This window comes from Falco naumanni, chromosome 13 (assembly GCF_017639655.2).
Source record: "Falco naumanni isolate bFalNau1 chromosome 13, bFalNau1.pat, whole genome shotgun sequence".
NCBI classification, from domain to species: domain Eukaryota; kingdom Metazoa; phylum Chordata; class Aves; order Falconiformes; family Falconidae; genus Falco; species Falco naumanni.
The window spans coordinates 8,625,090-8,649,803 of record NC_054066.1 but is presented as its reverse complement, the minus strand read 5'-3'; the positions used below and the strand labels follow the sequence as shown (position 1 = coordinate 8,649,803).

The 24,714-nt window shown below is 39.4% G+C and overlaps 1 protein-coding gene across 6 annotated transcripts in view; it reads right to left on the bottom strand.

Moving 5' to 3' along the window:
- Positions 1–342: 342 nt before the first annotated feature.
- Positions 343–24,714, bottom strand: part of PXYLP1 (2-phosphoxylose phosphatase 1) — a 58,873-nt gene continuing 34,501 nt past the window's right edge. For all 6 annotated transcript variants that reach the window (XM_040613633.1, XM_040613628.1, XM_040613630.1 and 3 more), the window contains 4 exons: positions 17,808–17,969; positions 16,792–16,918; positions 5,041–5,180; positions 343–2,684 (listed from right to left, as the gene is read on the bottom strand). In XM_040613633.1, the coding sequence (XP_040469567.1) occupies positions 1,753–2,684; positions 5,041–5,180; positions 16,792–16,918; positions 17,808–17,969 (1,361 nt within the window). In that variant the 3' untranslated portion in view covers positions 343–1,752. The remainder of the gene's footprint in view (positions 2,685–5,040; positions 5,181–16,791; positions 16,919–17,807; positions 17,970–24,714) is intronic.

Here is a 24,714-nt window from a genome sequence, read left to right as displayed (position 1 = left end):
ACAGTCCAGTCACATCATTTATACCAAGTGAGCTCAGCTTTCAGATTCTCTCTTCCTGTTTGCCCTCCAGCACACAAACATGTACGATGACTAACAGAGCTAGTCCCTTAAAAAGGAAACGTTTGCAGAAGTTACACATTAGAATGTGGTACAACAGCCCCGGATTTTCTATCATTATTTCTGCTTCAGTACTCGCAAAATGTTTACCCGCTCCTTCTTAGACTGGGAACCAGAACATATTAAGAGCAGAAGTTACTAATGCAACAAGCTGCTTAACACCACAATACTTGACTTGTTACTGCAAACAGCTAAGGAAATCAGAATAAACGTAACACACAAGTATACAAAGAGTCCCCACAATTTTATTTAAAGAAACATGTCCAAATGCAGCATTGAAAGCAGAGAGAGTGGAATGCCAATAGTGAAAGAACTTATGCTGATTTATGCTTTCTTTGATAAACTAGCACCATTGAATCACAAGTCACAGGCTAAATTATTTCTAGAGGTATAAAAACCCTCCACCATTACAAAATTTCTATCAGTTCTATTAAAAATTGGTTCTAAATTTACTACTCCTAGAGATGAAAACAGTTTGAAGTACAAGTTTTCATATCTACTCATTGTTCAAGTTATCCATAAAAGACAGTTTATTCTTAAGTCTAAACGTCCTGATCAAGGGGAAAAAATGTTTAAAAGTGAATTTCACAAGTCTTTACAAACTAAACAAGTAAGAAACATCTACTGTGTTATAAATACACACAGTACAATATGTACAAGTCTGATCTTACAAAATAAGATCTTCCTAGTCCATAAAAATACTAACTCAACTACAAAATTTTCTTGGTGTTAGACTCAAGCAGTCACTATATCAAATTCCTAAAACACTGATTTGTTCCACAGCACAGCAGTTTGAACATGTTCACAATGGGAAAGAGCCCAACACTTCACCGTAAAACTGATTTCTAATCCTAATTTCCCACTCAGGTCTAGTGGTAATGTTAGCGTTTGCTATATATTTTAATGTCACGAGACCTTTACATATTTCTAGACTGTGTTTGAACTATTCAAAGTGCTGAAAGTGCGATCAAATAATAGAGTTTTGTATCCATTTTCCAGTACACCCTGCTCTGGCACTGGCAACAACAGCAAGGTATTTATAGGTCTGTGAGGTCAAAAAGGCACACGCTCATTTGTACATGCTCAGGTAAGTATGTACACATACACACATGCACTTTGCTTTAAAGACGTGCCTCTAAACATTAAAAGGCTTGTCCTTCAGTAGGGAGCTTCAAGAACTCCTTACAAATGGTTTATAATGCAGATGCCTGGAATTCCTAAAGACCTTGATACAAACCGCTTAAAATGTCTGTGAGATGGTGGTGAAAAAAAGAATGGTTTTGGTTTTAAACTTCTCCAAGTATTGCTCTGGAATACAGAGAAACAAAGTCTATGCTCTCTCACTTGTTATCAAGTGATGTCCAGGTGACAGTAGCCCACGTGATTTATCATTATAGTTAACAGAGCATATGTGAGCATACACATACAGAAAATGCTTCCACAGTATTTGTTCTTCTATTGGAGACCATCTGCAGTCTGAATGAAAATATAATTATTTGAAGACCGTTTCAAGCAATATCCTTTTGTACTTACACGTATCAATACAAGAAATAACAAAACTGAACCACGCCTCAACCAGAATACAGACTTTCACCGATACGCAAGTTACTATTGCTTCCATTTCATTTCCCTTCCCTACAGCGGTCTTCTGCGACATGCATCATAATAACTAGTGCTATTAAAAATTAAGAACATATCCCTCTTAACAAAGTTGACAAATTTTTCTAGTGGGCACATTGGCTTGTTGGAATGTTTATAATAATCCTTGCAAAATGAGGTCTGGAATGTGACATCAGCGCCATTATACAGGATACGGATAAAGTGTTCTTTGGGTCTCTTCCCATCCTGCCACAGCTCAAAAACTAATCTGGCGGCAAATCTAGGAAATCTGGCCTCTGTAATGCCCAAGGCACTAAGAACAGGTGACAACGTGACATCATGTGCCGAGTAAAGAACAAATACTTCTTCTTTCTTGCCTTCTGCAATACGCTGCAGCCGATTAACAGTCTGGTTGAGGAGAGGATGAGTAGCCAATAGTGCATACAAGAAATACAGTTTCTTCTCCTGTCTTTCTCTTTCATCCTCCAGCTGATGTCTTTTGATTACTTTGAAATGCTCCATACCAATGCAGCCAGCTTTGGTACACGGAAAACTGACATTGTGGCAAAAATAGCACAAGAGAGAATCTATTGGGTTAGAAGCTCTCAGCTGCCTGGTGGGAATGCCTATAATCTTTGCCATATCCACATATATTTTCTCCAAATCATTGTTTTTCACCCGTAAACTGTACTGTCTGCGCTGCTCCTCTTCTAGGTAGTGGTTTCGCATAGGACAGTCGCAGCTTCCGGAGCAAAAAATGGTGCTCCACTGATGCCTCATGTTAATTTTCTTCCAGTCAAAATCTGGCAAAAAAGTATAGAGCAGTGCCAGTGCACTCTGCAGGGTTCGACTTTTTCCTGTTGTCTCCAAGTAGAGCTGTTTTGCTGTCCAGTCACTCAGAAGCAGTTTATGTTTGTTTATATAAATTTCTCGTAATAGTTGTCCATTTCGCAAGTGTTGCACAACCCCTGAAATAGAATTTTTTAAGAAATTACAACACATGATTAGAATCTTCTTAGTTCTGCAGAAAAAAAAATACAGCTGGCAGTCTTACTAATAAATGAACAATTAGTTAAAATTGTTATTAACACCAAAACGGAACTTCACTTATGCTTGACTCTTAGAAAAATTGTATGAAATATGAGATACCTGCTATTCTTCAGTACCTCTCAGATTCTAGGAGCTAAACTGAGATACCGATAGAAAGAGCTAGTTCCACAACGTTTGTTTAAAACCTTAGTGGTTTAATGTTTTTTCTTTGGACTAGGGACACAGACTGAATGGGTCTCACATGACTATAAAAGTAAGATGGTTATGAAGATGGATCCAGGCTGCACCCAAGTCAGGTTTCCAGACAGGCAGCGAATTTGCAAATTTATAGTAGCCAGTAAAACTACCAGCAGTCAGGACATGAATACACAGAGTGTAAACTAGTGTGTAAACTCACAGAACAGAGTGGTGAGGTGTGGCAATCGCATCGAACTTCCTTCTCCATCTTCCTTCAGGCAGTACTCAAACAGCTTGTTAATTCTTACCCTAACGTTCTGCCTTTACCTAGATGGGAAGCAAGAGGGTGTGCATCCTGCTCACACACCAAAGCCTTTACTCCGGAATCCACCCCGCCTGCGTTATCCTCCCACAGCAGCAAAGCAACAGGCACAAACTCAAACTGTTTAAGCACTAGAACATCTCTGTAACTTGCTACAGGCAACAGGAGCCTCAGGTACCAACTCGGTTACAAGCTGTGTGCACCGATGAACAGTTTCACACGCAATGTGCTGCACTGGGAGGAGTTCCACTATGATACGCTTTTTCAGTCATTGGTATTTAAGATAGAAAGAGCAACACAGTTAAAAGCATGGTTTGGGAATAAAATGGAACAGATCAATGCTTAAATTCGAAAAGAAACAGGAGAACGGAAAAGTATTACTAATGTGAATTTTCAAATTAAAGTAATGAATGTTGAAGAGAAAAATCCACATGTGACTAACCCTTTTCACAATCGCGTTTCTAGCCAGTTGAGCAACACTATGTTTCCACCTTTGTGGGAAAGCGCTTCTGTATGTTCATTTTTGAGGCACTGTCATGAATTAAGTGCAGCAAACACACACGGGGACTTGGCCAGTTCACCTGGCTATTCCGGCAGAACACAATTCCAAGAGCTGCGGAACCTGTGAAAATCTGTTTCTTACGAAGGGGCAACTTGTTTCTATACTTCTGTCTTCTTACCTTTTGTTCCCCTCTTATTTTCTATTGCCTGCTGACATCAGTCCCAGACGTTTTCCAAATGGCCCTTTTACCACTGCTCTGATCCAGCAGTACCTCCAGTTCCTCTCTCCAATCCCAAACCCTTTACCTCCTTCTAACATTTGCAATGCCCCCAGCACCACGATACTCCCAGCTCTCCACGTACTTTCTTCTACACAGTCAAATCCCTGACTGCAACACTTCCAGTTACGTCCCATCTCCCCTACCCTCTTGGTACACATAAACCAAATAATACATTCACTACCAGAGTTCAGCAGTCTTTCTCTCAGTGGTAGCATTAATAGAGTGTCAAAACTTAACTTCTTAAAAAAGTTGGCTGGAATTTAATTGCTGCTATTTCTACCTTTTCTCCCAAAAACTAGCTCAGCAGAACTGATAGATGATGTAAAAAATAAGTTTCATTTTCCTGCGGTGAAATTATACACAAATAAATACGCCAGAAAACATGCTCCTGGAACTTCATTATAAAGTTTGGAGCAGGGTGGGGGGAGAAGGAGAAAAGCACCAGACATATAAAGTTTTTCTCTTTCCATGATACGAGCAACAAATTTGTCTGTAACATCTGAATCTCTTGCAGGGCACACAGTAGTTACATTGCAGGTAAAAACTGGCAGCTAAGCCATTGTTCTTCAGTTCCAGGGCCACTCCAAATTACAAACCCATCAGGAACAGAGGACCAGAACTTCCTCAGGAGAGACTGAGCGATGCTGCTGTTGACAGGGGTGCCAAAGCAATTTTGTGGTGGGGAACAACACCAAGGAGAGGGGCTCGGACTTGTTACAAATAAAAGACAAAAGAGATGCCAAGCATGATCAATCTGTAACAGAACTGGCAAGCTATAGGATAAAGCATGGTTTCTAGAACTGTTAGCACTTTCACAGTAGAAAGTCTAATACTTTCTTCATATCCCAGCTTCATAACCTAGGCTATGACCAACATTATACGTTTCCCATAAAAAAGCATTTGTTTCTATATAAACAAATCCAGAAGATCCCTTTTCAAGCAGACTGTATTTAACACTGCAGAAGTAAAGACGGAGCTGCTACAGAAACTTACCTGTCTGTGTAAGCTCTCCCATTTCGCACAAAGAATGACTCGGGTAGCGAGGCAGGCTGCTCAGGGAACCATCCATTTGGGCTGCAGACCCTCGGGACATGTGTTTAATGAAAGCTTCAAGCTCAGGATGAGAAGGTTTCCTAGAGAGATAAACCAAAATGTGAAAACTTCCAAAAGCATGTGGGAAAACAGCTCAAGAGAGTCAAGTATTCTAAGTATGTCAGCTCTGAAATTTCATGCTCTGAGGTTATTTCCCACTGAGACAACATCTGCTCTTACTCAGGGCTTTTGCAAGTATGCAAAAGAAATCTAACTACTTACTAACTACCAAAGAGCTGTAGGGAAACCGATGTCTCGTTACATTAAAATTACGATACCTTTCCATAAGTAATCTGGAAAGATTTTTTGTTGGGATGTTTTGGGTTTTTTTTAATGCAGTCACTGATACTGTTGTGATTTTTTTTAAAAACCCAAATAAATTCCTTACCAAAAATACACTGTCTCCAGTTTCTGAAATACCATTGCACTTTAACACCACAGCCAAAGGCGCGAACAATCTAAAGGGGTTCAATTAACCAGTATTTTAAGTAGATGATCTTGAAGGGATTCTCAAGTTTTGTAATGTAGAATGCTGATTACAATCTCAGCCTTTACTTTTAATTACTCCAGGCTTCAAATCAAATAGCACATGTAACCTCAATTAAGTGGTACCTGGAAAGTAGTATCCAGTGGCCCCATTAAAATTGTAAATCATTGTTTTGGCTATTGTACTATTGTACCCAGGAAGAAAGAGTCCAGCACTTAAACGGATCAGATACCCCCACAATGCAAGTAATGGAATACAACTGGAGAAGAGATATACCCAAAAATGTCTGAGTTAACTCACTGAAACAGAATTCAAGTCAGTGAAAAAATGCTTAGATCTCTTAAAATGTCCTGCAAATTTCAAATTCACTGTAGACTTGTGCTGAAAACTACATATACAAGAAGTCCACAAACAATGTAATCAAAAGGGATTAAAACCTTAAAAAAAAATAAAATAAATCTATGATCACACTTCTAAAGTAGGGATTTCTTCATTAAATGTCACACAGTCATCTCTCTAATTCAGTGCAGAATTAAATCTGAAACTGTTTGGCAACCCAACTCTGCCTCAGGTAGTTCTCATTTTAATAGGACTTTCAGCCTGAATATGGTAAATATTGTATATTGCTCACAAAAAAAAAAACCCAAAAAACCCCTCAAACCCAAACACAAAAAAGAAGACAGACAGATTTTGTCAGAGAACTTTTACTGAAGCTCAGGGGTTGTGTTTATTGTTCATATTTACATTTTGCTAGAATGATAACCTACTTTTGATACAAACACATCACGTCTAAAAAAAAAATAATAATCTTCCAGAGTTGCAGGAACCACAAGAGGGAGCAATAACACTACTAAAGTATCAGTAAGTGAGTGGAATCAAAGTTTACCAGGACAAAGACATTCAGGCTCACATAGAAGAGCCAGCTAAGAAACTCTCTTAAATGAGAAAGCACCCCTTGCAGAGCTGTGCTCACAGCACGCATACAGGGGGCTCGTGAAAATCACTGCCTCCGTCATTAGAAAGGTAAGCTCATTGTCCTGTCATTTGATAAAATTTGAATTTTCCAGTATATTATTTACCGGGGGGGGGGGGGGAGAGGAAATCTTGGGAGGAAAATGTTACAGTAAATTATGGTACAACTGCCAGTGAGAAAAAATGCCAAATGAGACAAAAAGCAAAAGGAGGTTAAAATATCAAAAGAATTTTTCATTTTTACTTCACACTGAAAGGAAAGCCAGCCAATTTACAACAGTCTAAATCCACAGCTGCTTCTGTACCTTATAATTTTAACAACGCAAATGGAGATTAATATTTGAGAAGCAGAGGCACATCAAAAAGGTTTTGTTCCTTCCTGAAGCAGTGGAGCCTCCCTGTTGCACTAAGCATACATTAGAAAACTTCATCCAGCTCCAGATGTGGATTTCAAACAGAACTTTTTGTACGTTTCATTATTTTCACAGTCCAGCAGTGCAATCTATAAATGCAATCATCAAGTTGAGAAAATCAAATTGAAGCCACTAGCAAATAGCTTTTTAAGCTTATTACAGATGTAGCAGGCTGAACTACCAATTTTCAAACCTTTGCACTTTAAGAAACTCTAAATATGAATAAACTGTCAATCACAATTTTCCTTAAATCCTTTTTACTTAATTATAGCAAGTTCTACAAACACACGTGCAGGAAAACGACAAGAACTCCATTCTGTTTCTTTTGCTGCTTTGCTTACAAAAACCTGAATACTAATGGAATCAAACCTATACTGATAAAACTGTCAGCAATCACTTGTGAGAAGAAAGAAAGGAAAGAAGAAAGAAAAATATCAGGTTTTGCAAAAAGATTTATCTACAAAGTGGCAAGCAAGATAAACTAACATCCAAGATGAAATAATAAAAATGCATGATGGTGGATAAAGTTATATTCCAATGTATTAATATACACACACAGGTGCAAGTTACTTAACTTTGGATTATATTACTTTTCAAATGAGCACAAGTTCAGCACATGCTTGCAGAAGTGAATTATGAAATATGACTGTCAGACATAATGCTGAATTCAAAGCTTACTTCTCGTTAAATACATTGTAGGAATATACTGCAAGAAAAAAAGTGAAGATCAAACAATAGAAGTAAGGGCCATTCTGCCTGGAGGGGACAGACATCTTCAGCTGCAATATGCTTTTATCCTGAATGTAATCCTCACATATGTAACCAAATTCTGAACATACCAGCAATTCTCCTGATTAGCCCCGTACAACTGAGCAAATGAAAACTTCTTTTTCTCAACAGCAAAATTTACAGCACTGCTCAAGCTACTGGAAAACAACTGATTCCCCCTCCCTGCCCCAAGATCTGTCTTTTATTTAGAATATGAATCCCCCTGTTGAATTGGCCAATTTACAGATGCCGCAGGAGATGGAGTATCTAGGCAACACAGCTAAGACTGCTGGGACTGTTTGAGCAGGAAGCAAAGAAAATTACTCAGTTGTATAGTTGAAAAGATGGAAATATCCTTAAAATTTTATGTCTATAAAAGTAACCAAGAAAATAAAAATGGGCTAAAGATATACCCTTCTGTAATTTGCTGCACATTATGAGGGTAAACTACCACATCTGGGAAATGTATTACTATAATAAATATTTCAAATTTTGCCAGAACGTGGAATGTCTTTTCATCCAACACCACTAGTAATAGCCACACTTCTTCCTAATTTTGAACATTCATTTCCCATGTTACTGTCTGTTAATTTGCCTTTTAATGGTTTTATTTTTGTAAAATAAATGTTATCTGTAACAAAACTGAGGATGCTTCTTTTCCCTCAAATAATGAATTCAGCTTATCTTTGTGTTATTTACAAACTAAACGCTGGGATAATAGATCCTAGATCTAATACTGTAGTTTTCATGCACTAGCATTAAAACGGACCAACATTTAAATCCTTATTCAACATTTAAATATCTTGTTTGTAAAGATCTTAAAAAGCTTTAATACAGAAATGTCATCTCTTCATTGCTACACTGTAATAAGTGCACACAAAAGAAATCGTACTGTGCAATTACTTGAACAGCATGTGTATTTCTGCCAGCAGCTGGGCTGCCATCCAGAGGGAGCCTGACAGGCTGGAGAGGTGGGCTTGTGCAAACCTCATGAGGTTCAGTGCAAGGTCCTGCACACGGGTCGGGGCAATCCCAAGCACAGACACAGGCTGGGCAGAGAATGGACTGAGAGCAGCCCTGAGGACAAGGACTTGGGGGTGTTGGCTGACGAGAAGCTCAGCATGACCTGGCAATGGGCATTCACTGCCCAGAAAGCCAACTGTATCCTGGGCAAGGATCAGGTCGAGGGAGGGGATTCTCCCCCTCTACTCTGCTCTCGTGAGACCCCCCTGCAGTGCTGCCTTCAGCTCTGGGGCCCCCAACGTAACAAGGACATGGGCCTGTTGGAGCGAGTCCAGAGGAGGCCACGAAGATGGTCAGAGGCTGGAGCACCTCTCCTAGGAAGACAGGCTGAGAGAGTCGGGGCTGTTCAGCCTGGAGAAGAGAAGGCTCCGGGGAGACCTTATGGCAGCCTCCCAGTGCCTAAAGGGGCCCGCAGGAAAGCTGGGGAGGGACTTCTGACAAGGGCATGGAGCGACGGGACAGGGGGAATGGCTGGAGGCTGGAAGAGGGCAGATTTAGGTCAGATATTAGGGAGAAATTCTTTCCTGTGAGGGTGGTGAGACACTGGCCCAGGCTGCCCAGAGCAGCTGTGGGTGCCCCATCCCTGGCAGTGCCCAAGGCCAGGCTGGACGGGGCTGGGAGCAACCTGGTCTGGTGGAAGGTGTCCCTGCCATGGCAGCGGGGCTGGGAATGGATGATCTTGAAGGTCCCTTCCAACCCAAACCGTTCTATGACACTCTTTGATAAAATTTTCCTTTTTCCTTGAGGAGTTTAGATACAAAAACGTAGAGGTTTGGTTGGGTTGGTTGGTTGGTTTGCTGTTGGGTTTTTTTGGTTTGGTTTTTTTTTGGAGGTAGATTTGGTTTTTGGGGGGGTTGTTTTTGTTGTTTTTTTTTTTTTTATGAGAAGCCGACATTAACTTGCTGATTGTTCTGAATTAGCACAGCAAAATGAGAAATACAGTACCAGAGTGAGCATATGCACATGACACCTCAGAAAATATGCTGATAGATTTTGGATGGCTTAGCTGTAATGGCACAAAATACTGTGACAGAAACATGCATGAAAATACATTTATTGCATCTATTATATGTGTCCAAAGGAACGAAATATAACTCATGAAGCTCAATGTTAAGTTCAAGGGTATTATATAGCAACACTTCAAATCTTGCATTGCAGCAGAGCAATTTTGATATCGGACATCTTTACACCCCGCCCTCACTAGACTAACTGAATTCAAGATGTTGAGGTCAGTATTTAGGAACTGCTATGAGAGACAGCGGGGCTTTCTGCCTCTGGAAAAAGTGATGCTTAGGAGGTTTGAGTGCATGGAAGCTTTTTTTGGCAATAAGTTACTCTTTGAGCTAATTACCTTTGTTTAAAAAACATAAAATTAATAATAATAGCCATCATCATCATCAACACCACCACAGCATGGAGACCATTGTTAGACCTGATAGTTAATTCACAGAGCAAGAAGCAAATTACCCTTGCTTTGCAGGGCCACTTCTCTCAGGACCATCCAGGAAAATATTGCTATTGATTTTTGTTTTCTATTTCTGAAATATTTTCTTCCCTAGTGATCCTTAAGAGCAGAAACTGTTTTTATTAAAAGAATTAAAACATAAATAGAAATCAGATCTAGAGCAGGTCTAAAAGAGGAACAAAGCTCTAAGTTGCAAATCAGACCCAACAATAAAGATTCCCCACCCCTCGAATCCTTACATTTATTAATTTTAGGACTACTTTTAATCAAAATTAATTCCTAGATAGGAACAGGCTGAGATTCCTTTAACATTCTTTCCTATCGAAGCTATCGGACTATTGTCTTATTTGTACTATGTATACTGTAAAATGAAGTACAGCATAAGCCTTGTGTCTTCGACAAACCTGATGGTCAGCAAACCACAGCGTTCAATCTGTCCTCCGACTCACTACACAGGATACTTTTTTGAACCAGCCACAAATCTGACAGTACATATCTACAAAAATTGCGAAGTTTATCTAATTAAGATGAAATACAGAATTTAAGAAACAGTTGTGGAAAGACATTATCTTGACAAGACTACATGCAACTAGTTACATTTAGTAATTTACATGTTCCTAAAAATTCAAGAGTGGCATCAATAATATACCTTCATCACCACATAAAATTCTACAGACACAAAAATATGTTGGTCAAGGTTATGATTAAAAGAGGGACTGCTATAGAAGAAATACTTTAGTTGCTGAGATCAATTACTAAGAATCATTTATTTAAAAGCTAAAACCGAATAGTTAATCAAGTAGAAAACTAACAGCAGCTTACGGATGCATCACAGAATTAAGGACAGGTATATTTTTTATTCATCTTACCTATGCTGCTGCACAGTGCTGTCCTCTCACAGCACCGTACAGTTCTGCAGGAGATCTATATACTTCAGGAAAGAGCTTGTGGAGGTAGATATGATACAAATGAGATACTGATTTATTTTTTCCCTTTACAAATGGGATTTACCTATGCAAATGTCACTTATGTTAGTGAATGCAGAACTTGCAAAAGCCAAAAGGACCAGACTTCTCACAAGGAGCTGCAGAACCTTCAGTGTCACTCGGTGAGTAAACGTGACCATGCCAGGCACACACCAAGCTTCTGACAAATTCACGTTACCTTTTTGTAACAATACCAGATTCTGTCTGCTAACTGTGCCTAAAAGCAAGTCCCTTTTCTCTTTATTTAAAATGCAAATGACTATTTTATTACTTCGAGCAAAAATAACGTGTTTTCTGTGAAGTTCAAATAGACAAAAAAAGTCTCTGCTCAAAGAACTATACTGTTTCCTTTTTAGAAGGCAGATGAATGGGAAGAGCTACTAAAAACAACAAGAGATTATTGTAGCCTACAAAAGAGATCCCCAAGACAGCATTAGTACTGTTGGGGCTTATTTATTCATAAAGGTCTTACACTCACATTACATTCACAAAGCTCTTACATTTTTATAACAAACTCTCTAGTTATCCAGTCTACCTCACTGCTCTTCTGAGTCTTTACAGAAGTCAGAAGAGGCCTCAGGAGGCCTAATTCACTTGGAACTGCATTTTCAGTTCACAAATTGTATAAAAATATTTTTGAAGTCATGACAGTTAATTGAGAGTCTGTTCTTCCTGTTTTGTCCCTAAAACTTTTGCATTTCCAAGTCATTTTACTAGCTATTATTTAGCTGATGAGACATAAGTCAACACCCAAATCCGTGCATATAGTAAAGATCTCAGATTTTTCTACAATATTGGGTGATGTCAAATTACATAATATGTGGAACTGTATACATCTAGCCTAAATGTGACTTTAAAATAACATTCCATATAGTGTTTAATATGAATGATTCTTCACCTAATTCTTGTCTGGATCATGCTTTGACCTCGCTCCAAGTCAAACCCACACCTCCTTCAGCTCACAGTATGACACTTGCTTCCCCCACACTCCTCTCTCATTTTCCTGGCAGTTTCAAGACATGTGCATATTGAACCTAAAATTCAAGTATTTGTTAGTAAGCTGCTTATGATTAACATCAACACCTCTCAAAATGCCTTAAAGCATATGCTAATTAATTTAGCATACTATCACATTATAGCAGTCTCCTGAAATCATTTTAGCATCTTACAAAAAGCATTTCTTCTCTCTCTCACATACAAATTCAATGAAGAAACAATGCTGCTTCTTTTTTTTTAAAAAAAACAACTTTTTACACTATACATGTAAGATACAAAGGGGAAAAAGAAGTGGGAGATAAATTATTCCCCCCCATAAGCAAACACTACAATGAAAGGATTTCCATAACATCATCCAATTAATTTTCTTGAGGAAAAAAGTACATACTATTCAGTTCCCTTTGGAAATTTGCATCCAGAACAATGAAAATAATAATAATAACATTAATTGAAGTTTTAGATGGAAGAAATCTCCAAAGCATTTAATCCATTTGTTTATATTCATTCCACACTTATATGTCACAATCCATAATTCACAAAACCGAAGCGTGACCACAAGGCTATTCTGCATACCCATTAGAAGTCCATGGGGCTGTAGCATAATCTGCTTAATTAATGAATTCCATCAGCTGAATGCCAAATCAAATAAAGAACAGACTGAATATGAGCAGCATACTTATCTGAAACTCAAGTCCAGAAAGCTTAAACAAGCCAGAGTTTCAATCAGACATCTCAACTTCATTATATAGCATCAAGAAACCTTCAGTCCAAAGGTAGCAATTATATACCTTGTAATACTCTCAATGTAGACATTTACAGTCCAGCACCAAATTTATATCACAGAGGAATATAAGCCTGACAGCCAAATGCAGCAAATAGCTTCCTGATGCTAAAGTAATAAATGTTCCATTCCAAGCTATGGCACACACAGTAGCAATTCTAGGTTTATTTAGAAAGGTCAGCATTAACACATCTGGACAGAATGGTACAGAGCCAGCTCCTCTCATCTTCCTGCTGCCCTTTAAGTCGGCCAGGAGATTCTATTTTACATAACCTTTGTTCTCAAGGACAGAATGTCTTTTTGGATCTCCACTCATTGTTAGTGGCTGTGAACTGTAAGGGACGTATCAGCTATACATTGATGCTCTAACACTTCATAAACCAGTAACAGGCAAGGGTATTGACACTGCTGGCCTCCTCGCGTCCCGACACTGCCCTCTTAACTGCTTCACTTGGTCGTTCTGTTGGCAGTGGCAAAAAGCTGCACTACTCTCTTGCCTTTTACCGACAGTTTTTGTGACTCCAGGGCCTTCACGTCATACTCCTTGCCTGAAACTGAAGTGGAAATAGCTATAAAACCTTCTCAGACAAACAGAAAACTGAGGCCTCATGTGGTACTGCAACACTGAGAAATACTGCTACTCATCCAACATTGCCACTTGCAGTTAACGTCTTTGCAATAGTTTTCTCACATTCATTCTAACGTGACAGATATTGAGCAAGATCAAGAAGATCAGAGCCTTTAAGAACTCCAAAAGGAATCTGGATCATATTTTACTTAGTATTTCATGCTGAATATACTCTCACCCCTTGAAGGCAGGTCATCATAAATGTTATCAGAGCCATTAGCAAATGATTCATTTTTCATCTTGTTAGAGAAATTAATTGCCCACTCAGTTCTATGGTAGAAAGAACTGGAGTTTGGTCTCCTGCCTGCATATCTAACCTCAGAAAGCCCGTCAGCTTACAGCGGGCACAGCACGCTGCTGGGCTTGGGCACCTCTCAAAGAAATCTCACTTCTCGTGGAGGATGTCAGGTAAGACCACTGAACGCCACTTCTTAACAAACCAGCATTTTGGTGGAAGTTGAATTATGACTACAGAAAAGAAGCAGCCCACAGGATAGCAGAGGAAACAATAAAAAAAAATAAAAAAAATCGGACTATTTAGAAGTTGCCAGATCACTATCACTTGTAAAACTTACTCAGTACAGTCAGAAAAGCGGGTATTTCAGTTTGTACTCACAGAGGCATTCCAAAAGAGTGGTCTCCTTTCAAAAAAAGGAGGATATGGTTTTGCTCAGTTTTGGATTTTGATACTTGTACCAAGCAGCTAAGAAAGGTGTGGGTACATATATACACTCTAAAACCAGTGAAATTTGAAGTTATTTGCATCTTCTACATTCCAATGGCTTTAGCTATAAAAAGCTGATTCCTCGTATCTAGTCTTCCCATTTTCCTCTCGAAAATGTATACATAGGTTTTGGTACGTATACTTCTGTATGTTGTAGACAAAAGTGTACCTACGTGGAATACTGTACTTTTTCCTCTGTTTAGAGGGGAAAAATATTGTAAATTTTCCTCTGTTTAGATATTCATACAAAATGTAGGCAGATAGATAGGGCAGCCTGAATATAACTTAGGAGCTCCTAAGCCTGTTTCCTACGAACAGGCAGACACATGGATGGGCTACAACTGATGATGGTTTCAAACTTTCATAGGATTACTCCCACCACCACAACAGTAGCTTGATTAAGCCGTAACATTTACTTTTCAATTACTCATGCCAAACAGCATTACAACACTGGCTACAACTGAAGACACCATTGCACGACTTGCAAGTTTCAGGACTCCTACTAATAACAAGGGCAATTTCTTTTATGCAGCCAGATATCTGAAAATAAAAGCAACCTATTTCAGTTTTCTTCAAAGAAAGATCCAATTTGCTGATCATTTTCTGCCAGCTTTTGTGTCCACTACCATATCTATCTAGTTAGCAAGCCTCTTTAATCAAGCTTCCCATCACCTTTACAAGTATGAGATGAAGCTACACTTAACTAGTTTCAGGTGTTCTTTCATGTCATTTCAGCGTATTTTAGCAACATTCCTACTGTGTTTGCATTTTAATATACTTGAGCCAGAAACTGAAAAAACTGACACAGGACCAGATATGAAAACTGGTTCGGTTTTTAAATGCAACTGCCACAGACTAGCTAGCAACAAACCTAAAAACCATACCATAACCCATCTTCTCCTTCAGAGACATTATTTTGAGTCAAGCCCACTGAAGAAAAGCTGAAAGCACAGAGAATTTCAGATTTAAAAGATAAAATCATAAATGCTACTGATGACAGGAAGCTACAAAAAAATGTAAGGAACACAGCCCACGAAACCATCAAAACAAGAAATGTGCATTTGATATACCCAAGTCAGAAATATACTTTCAGTGTGCTGTTAGCACTTTCAGCGTAACAAGAGTAAAAAGCCAATTCTGAATAATTCTACACCAGAAATGCAAGAACATTACTTCTTTAAAGACTGAGGAAATTCCACACTGTTCTGGAAAAAGGTATTTATTGGTGTATCTACCCTGTTTTATATACCAGTAGATCAGAAGACGTACTATGCCTCTTTTCCCAAGTAATTAACGTGCAGGCACACAAAGCAGACACAGCCCCCAGTCCCTGAAATCGCCACATCTGACACTGCAGAGTGGGCAGCAGCATTAAGGCGTAGATTTTTCTAGAGGATTTGTTAACACACCTGATAGAAAATATAAAGAAAAAATTTTAACTGTAAGTATTCAGTAAGTTCACTGGGAAGTACTCAGTTGGAAAGAAAAAATTAAGTAATACCACAAATCCTACTTAACAAGAGAAAAAACACGTGTAATCAAGCAAGCTAGGGTAAAGGCTAGTGATTTACATCATCACCGATCATTTCTGGTGCTCTGTGCTAGCTCTACACCATAATTCACCTTCAGCGATGAGTAAACTCTAAACAAGAAAGAAAGGCTCTTCCACAAGGAAAAGCAGCAATTCCCATCATATCTACAGCTCAAACTGGCTCAGGTATGAAGACAAGCATCAGCAAGCTCCAAAGTCATGATGTCAGGCAGAAGACCGCTATACTGAAACAGAAAGGTCAATGATGCTTTAATGGCAGTCAGACAGGAGTAACTTCTGTGGGAGTTTTGAACGGCGAGTGGTAGCTACAGGAAAATGGTAGTTTTCAAGTAGCAAACAGCACACTTTCTGTTTAACTTGTAATTTAATAGTTAAATGTGCAACCCCCATTTTTTCTCCCAACTTTGAACCAAATCATTAAAGGGAACCTGATAACCTATATTTCTGAAAAGTCAAAGAAAACCAACAGTAACATAACACACAAATACCAATTTTCCTATGGTAATGATGAACGGGGACTTTTCTGCATTCACACAAAAAGGTAGCACGCTTACATTTTGAAAACATGTAGAAATTTAGACAAGAGGAATGGTAATCTAAACATTTGATTAAACAGCTTCTGCTTTTTCAAGAAATACCAAGAATTTCTTCTGGTCTGAACTGGTAACAGGTAGTAGTTCCTGTTTCAAAGGAAATACTGTACACCACTGATTTATTTTTTTTTCTTAATCCACGACACCACACAAAGATCGGAAGTCACAATGTACTTCAAGCAACACAAATTATTTCCTGAAGAGGAAAAAAATAATTATCAAGCAAAACACAGGCTTAATAATGATAAAAGCAAAGAATCTTACCTGCTAGGCAACAACATACAGTCAATGTCAGGTCTCTTTGTCTTGGGAATGGCATATAGTGGATACCTATCACCATGTCGAATCAACACTTGAACTGACACTAGCTTAAAATAATGAGGTGCATGACCTAAAGTGAAGAAAGAAAGAAAACAATAAAAAAAAGAAGGAAAAAAAAAAAAGTAAAAATTTAAGTAAATTTTACCTAATCCTTCCCCTGCACATGTTTTCTTTAAGAAAAAAAAGCAGGTATAATTAGCTTGATAGCTTTGGTATTGCTAGGAAAAAAAAAATCAGAAACCATAAGAAATGGTAACTTACCATCTTAAGAAAGATTTTACTTTACATTCCAAGACAACCTATACAAAGACTCGGGTTCTTAGCACATTCTCCATATTACATCTAAAGTCCAACAAGCATACAAGCCATTACTCAAGCACTGAACTCTGCCAACACAATAAGGTTACCCTACTTTTATGGTGCCTTTCTTCCGGACCCCTATCATAACGCCAGATTTTGAAGCATGCCTAATGTGGAGGTTTTTGATATACTACTTGGTAATTCATTTTATATGCATTAGTGGGATATACTAATAAGGACATTCATTCAGACTAACTTGCTGCTGTATCCACTACAGGGTGAAGAATGCAAATGCACCTTCTAGCTGACTACATCTAATGGTCTGGAGTCCCAAAATTAATTACTTCTGAGGTTTTTATCAGAATTCCAAGTCAACCCTTTGCAATGCAGCTCACTTGTAATAAGAATTACCATTCAAACTCTCTCTCTCCCCCATCCCTTTCAAATAGGCCTCCAGTTGACCACTGACTAGAAACAGAACCGCTTCCAAAACTCAGACAACAGCAAGGAAACAAAGAATAGCATATTTTGAATGATTTAACATTATTCAGCAACCAGTTGGTGTTTGCTGTACGTCCTCCAAGCACCAAAGAACTGACAACGCACAGTTATTGTTTCCAACAAGCAACTAAACTGTCATTTGCATTCACAGAACTTACCTTCCATGCTGCGTTCAGCAATGGTGGGAATATTGCAGTAAACACGAGCTTCATAAACAGGATCTATTACAGGAGGCTCAGTCAGCAAATCAGGCATTATTCTCTTTCGGCTCTTCGGGTTCAACCCATCTTCCCTGACGGGGTTCACTGGGATTAAATGCACTGAAAGATACAAAACATATACCATATACCTTTAGAATTATGGTGGGTTTTTAATTATTTTTTTTTCAATTGTGCACAAAGACTATGTTTTTGATGAAAGGATGCCACTCTACAGTATAGATCTCTGTTGTGAATTTTTCATGATTTACATAGTCAAGAAGGCAAAGCCAGAGAGCTCTTTAGCAAAGTCGATGCTTGGCTAAGACTCCAGAAATACATCTGGATGTAGAACAATTCTGTCTTTTGCACTCTTCCTGAAGCTGCTTTGTCTGTCAGCCTCTCATGAAGCTCTAAGAGTGTGAGCAGCAAGAAAAGGGCCATAAGAGGCACAGCTGTCTCTCATCATTTTAATTTAAAAACTGATGTTGAAACACATCAGCCAAAGACAGAGCACAGTTACGATGATAGTACTACATACCACAGGAAACACAAAGTAGTTCAGATTAAAAGGGCTTGATTGTCCATCGTTTTCCTTACTAATCCCCACCCTTCCATGGCTACCTTGCCAGCCTTCAATAGTCTGACTTACCCAATAAAAAAAGCACACAAAATATATTCGTTGAAATGTAACTGAGACCACCACAAAAAAGGTCAAATGCAAAGAAATGCAGTTAATGCTTACCCACAGCTGGGAAATCAACAGAAATACCACTACTACATCTTCTGACATATAGAAACATGCTGAAGTACATCTGAATTTAAGGCCAGGGTTGTATTGACAACGTCTCTTTACCTTGTCTTGATGTGAAAGCACTAGTTAATTTATAAGCCTTACAAGACTACACTTCCATAACAAATGCACATTTTTTTTTCCTATTAGTATTTTCTGGTATTTGGACCAGAGGATTTAGAGATGAAAATGAGGAAGAAAAGTGTTCATATTTTTACCCCTATTAGTCTTCTGTGGTGAGAAGAAAAAAAGAAAGAAAAGACAAGAGAACAAATTTCGAAGTAGAATTTTATTAATTCTGCTGGCTCAGTTCCTTGGTTGCATCTTGACTCCCAGTCCTGACTTTAGCAGTGAATTTGTTCCACAATACAGAGTTGTGCGGACAAAGAAAACAAATGAAGACAGCAAACTGAAGTGAAACACAGATTTTAAGAGCATGTAGCCGTTAATGTAACACAGGCTCTTCATTTTTAAACTACAATACACTACGCTTTAAATATTTTTATGTGGTTTCTCTTTGCCTGCCAAAACCAGAATTCAAGCATTCTCCACACCCTTGCTAGTGCTGTTGACATGGGTCATACCCACGAAGTGCAGTGAATTTAAACTTTTCCTTAAACCGTTTCAGATTTTGCATGACTGCCCACAGGCTTGTGCAGAGTGAAAATATTAAACTGTAATTTTGATTTCGGCCACTTAAACTGAAGAGCTCAGCTGCCACTCCAGCACTTAAATTTATCAGTCATTTTTAAGTTCGTTTTGAGGCTAAGACTCACATTATTATGAGACATTGCAAACCACTGACCAAGAAACTCTTGCAGTGACACAAAGCCTCGGCAATTTCTATCAGAGGCTGGTAACTCTGGCTTGAAGGGGGCTTGTACAAATTTGTATTTGGGGTATATACCCCAAACCCAAGAATTTTTTACAACAGTTGCTGGACCCTCCAAATAAACAGCATTACTAAACTACAACCACCCTGTCCACGGTCCAAGTATCTCAGATAGAGACTGGGCTAAAAGATGTTCTAACTTGGAACCCACCTGGGACATAACTGTGTCTCTGGATCTCTGAACATATTTGAGCAACCTGATCTGGTGAAAAAAGGTCCCTGCCATGGCAGGGGAATTGGACTAGATGATCTTTAAAAGGTCCCTTCCAACACAAATTATTCTATGATTCGACTGAAATGATTCAAATTGGTTTTAGGCTGAACAAAAATTACCAAGGTCAAAAAACTCCAGTCGCCTCAGTAAGCACTGTCACAACAAGTAGTATTTACTTTTAGCACACTTGAAATAACACATATTGGGTGGGGAGGGGGCAAACGTCAAACCCCAAATCAACGAAACTACCAATGCAAATACCTGGGTCTTCTATTTAACTGTGTTACATACAAAAAGAAAAAAAACCTGTGTGATCTCGGCACCAGTCTAGGCAGCGTACTGGAAATTTCCACAGAATGTATACACATTGCAAGTATTTGGGGGGGAGGGGGGGGGAGGGGGTGTGTGTGTAAAGACACGACACAGGACCAAGGACAGGCGAATTCCAGTTGGAAAGCTGTCTTCTGTTTGCTCATCCTTCTCCGCATGGTGACCCTGAAGAGCCCACCCAGCGAGACTGGTCCTCCCCCCTCCCCTTGTTACAGCTCCTCACCAGCTGTACCAGCCCTGCAGTTTCAGTGCTCTGGGATGAAGACCCCAAGTGACGCAGCCCCTCTTCGTACTTCTGCCTGGTCCAAACCACAACAGAGGGCTTTTCCATAGCGGCAAGCAATGTCTCAGTGGCATTTCAACTGTTTTCTCATCTTCTGCCATTCCCCAGACGTTGTTAGTGCATCACATATTTGTTTTCTCCTTTCTCTCTCCCTTTTCTGTTCAAGCATTTGGGCTTCACTCCCTGTCTTCATTTATCCCGCTTCCTAGCTGTCATGTCCTCCTTTGCACTCCTCATCCACTCCAGCTTTCTACTGCACAGACAGGTCAATTTGTTTCTCCATTTTGGTAACCTTTATACCACACAGAGCAGTTATTTAAAGCCCTTTGAAGGGCTGACTGTCCCTCTGTATCCCAGTGTTTCATTACTGAATGTCCTCCTCTGCACTGACAATCCCACCTCTGTCTCCCAAGTGGGTTCTCTGGTCCATATGCAACCAGCAGACCTACAAATAGTGATGGACACAACACAACTCAGAGACAAACAAAAAGATGAAACACACACAAACAAAAAGAAACACAAACAAAAAGGAAAAGAAGAAAGTCCCTCATAGGGACCTGAAATGAATCTTTTTTCCAAACTCTGTTCTGCACTTTCAGCTGTAAATCATTAGAAGTCCAGAATTCTATTATGTAGTTTTCACATGACTTTTTATAGCTTAGCACTATTTTATATGACTTGCTGTACTAGTTCACAGTAACATGCACTTGCCCAAAACAGAAGTCTGCCAATGTGTATATAGTCATATTTAAATCTTTGATTAAGAGCGTTTTTGAACAGGATTTTTACACTGCTGTGCCCTTCAAAGCTCATGTTTTACTATGACAGGAATACGACAATGTAAAACAGAAACGAAACAGATGATTTTCATGTGCATTTCCTACAGCCAGGGCAGTTAATAAAATATATCTGGAACATATTTGGTGATCTAACTGGAAACTTTGCAAACACTGAAACTATAAAGAATATACATATTATTATAGAGGTAGTTTGACAACAAAAAGGGAAAAGAAAATAAGTTTTATTTCCCAATATTCATAAACCTATTTTTAAAACCAAAGAAGCTACGTAGAAACTACTTTGAAACATTTGTTTTGAGAAAGTTATACCTAGGAAAAAAAGTAGAAGGCTTACAGAAACAATAAAATGAGAGAGACCTCAATACAACTGTGCTCAGTGTCCTACCAAGTTAAATTGTTTAAAACATGAAGTAAAACTAAACACACAGGCTGGTACCAGACACAAGAAAGACCTGGTCCAACAGCAAACAGCAAGTGCTGTCCTGCGAGAGCCAGCTGGGCACTGGTCACACAGGAGAACAGTTAAAACTGCTGTAGAATCATTCCTTTTTTGCAGCTCCAAATTGAGAGATGATTTTCTTTTTAAGACAACAAACTTCAGAGAAAATAAAATCTGAACTCTGATACTAAGTTTCATTAAACAAAAAAACTCCAGTAATTTTTAAGTCAAACCACAAAACCTGAAGACCAAATTTTAAAATTAACTGTGTGACTATGAAATGTCTTTATGAACAAAACCAATGGCATCTGAAATATTATGACGTGTGATTTTATTCTCAAGGTACACTAAATGTGACCTATTTAAAGACCAAGAAGTTAATTTGTCTGACTTCCATACCCCCTGGTTCCTGAATGCCACAAAGTCTACCAAAAAAGTCAAATATTAGACAAGTAGTTTCTAAGCAGGAGAGACAATCATTGAGAAGTGCTTTCAGTATTGTAACATTTACTACATAGCAACTAATCCCCTCTGGAAGAATGTCAAGTTTATCAAATCAACTATTGTACTCAGAAGCCCAAGCAGGGAGCCAGGCTGATCTGAATTAGCGCTACAAAACTGACATGAATTTGACAGAATTCAGTACAGCAGAAAAACAAACACAAAGCAAAGTGCAGTTCATGTAGAAGAAACACCAAATTAGATGTTAATCACTCCATTACCAGTTTCCCTCCCTCCTGCAGTCCTAGTTTCAGCTTGAAAAATAAAAGGTATCACCACTGTTTACCAAGGAGAAAAAAGATTTATCCATGAAAAAAAGCACTAACATTTACCTAAAACCAGAAAGACAGGCAATAAAACCATTTTCCAGTTCTGTTTTCTCTTGTAGCTCCAACCAGCCTGAGAAGCTGCTGCACAAGTAGCCACGTTGGTCTCAATTTTCTGACTAAAGAGACCTGAAATTTTCATCTTTCCTAAAACAGAAGGCTCTTTCAGCCCCATGCAAACATACTATTTTAAACAGTCACATGGAAATGAAGCCACACAGCAGAAATGGAAGCAAAACCCAAAAAATCCACCGAACCACCAAAAAAACAAACCACCAAACCAAACCCACTGTAGGTAACCTTATGCTAATGGATTAAGAGAAGCAAATGCGCATGTCAGAGAGCACAAAAAAGTTATTTATACTTCTTCCACCTTCTCCCTTCCCCCACCCCCCTTTCTGCAACTAAGAGGGCACTAACAAGGCTGCCCAGCACAGAGGAACACTGAGGGTGCTGAAATTCTCATGGTGAATAGAGACTTCTGCCCCAGCTGAGCTCCCTCTGAAAAGAATGGAATCCAGAAAGGAGAAGCGTAGGGAAGAACCACCAGAAAAAGGCAGGAATGCTTCAAAACAACTGAGATGGGGAGAAGGGGGGAAGGTGAAGATGGGAAGATGTCTGCAGCAAGAAAAACCACCTGGTACAAGACCAGGCGCACGTGGGCTGAAGGGCACGTAGTGCCGTGCTGGGGTACCCACCGCTGGTGCAGAGGCAAGGCAGCCTGGGCACACGCCTGGGCAGTGCATCCCCGGGGTCGCTTCCAGAGCTCTGCTTCGGCTTATAAATGCATATTTGGACATCAATGCAGTTCAAATACGCCTGTGCCACACACAATCCACCCGTCTCATTTTATTCTTTTGTACAGCTAAATAAAGGCTTCGCAAGTCTCGGAGGTAAGATCTGTATTAACAGTGGGGGCCTTCATCCATAATGCACAATGCCACAATCACTCATGTGCTGCATTTCAATGCTGAGTAATCACACAAACAAAAAAGGCTTATTAGCCTCACACTGGTCAAACTATCAAATACTATTAAGAAAAAAAACATGAAAACCTTTAAAAAGGCTTTCTAAGCCTGTGAACATAAACTTCTAAGCTTCAGATATCACATTTATATAAAAATATAAATGGGGCTACTAAATGTTTACGTAAGCTTGTCTTAAATTTTCACTGTCTTTTCATTTATTAAGATTGGCCCATCTAATAAAAAAAACAAAACCCTTAGTCACTTTTATTCTAAATCAAACCGCTTGCTCTACAGAACCCAATGACAAATTTCATATTTATATGTAAAATCTGTCCTCAGAGAATTTATGAAGAAGTGACAGCCCTCAGTACCTCTGCACTCTCTGTTCCTTAACCACCTCCATCTGAACCTACCTCTTTCACCACGTACTTGCTTTCCCTAGCACGTGCCCTTCCACTTTCTCCGCTTCTGCTGTGCCTTCTGCCTGTCCAGGAGCAAGCAGAGCAGGGCTCCTCAAAGCACCGCTGTGTTCTCCACAGACAGCTCCCTCTGCCACGGCTGCCCTTTCCTCTGCAGAGCAGGCTCCAAGCATCAAGGTTTTCTTCCCAGAGCCCTGCCAGATTCTCCGAGCACCAGTCCGAAGTCAAAAAGAGCAAACGGAGCTATGGGGGAGGTGGGTAGCAGAAAGAACAGCGTGGGGCCGGAGGGGACACGCTGGAATTTAATCTAGAATAGCAACAACAAAATGCTCCACCTTGACACATCCCTGGCAAGCTAAAGAAGATTCCTCCGAGTGTCATTTCTCCATTATACTTCAACCTAGCAATAGTACACCTTTCAGGTCACATAGGTACAGCTTTCAGATTGCAACTGTAGCTGGGCAACAGAGGTAAGCACTTCCCTTCTCAGACACTTCAAAATGTTACCAACCCAAAGGTCCAAAAATGAACCACCCAAAGTACAAATTCACCACAGCCTCACTGCAGAATTGAGCAGGAATTTCCAACCTCACGGTATTCACTGAGCAGTCAAACAGGAGTGAACAGAGACTACAGATCCCTTCCTCTGAGTTTCCAAGAATTTGCAAACATTCAGCAATAGTGCCAAGTTACGGACCGAGATGTGCCCGGACACTTACACCTATTTCACATACATTCAGTTTCTGGATTGCTGCTACAGTTCTCCCTGCTGTAAGAGAGATCACGGTAATCTTCAAGGAGTCTGTTGACTTACAGCACAATCCTATTGCCAGCACCCTATGTTTCAAGTTCTAAGACAGACTTTAAAATACACTCACGAGAAGTATTTATCAGTGTAGTAAC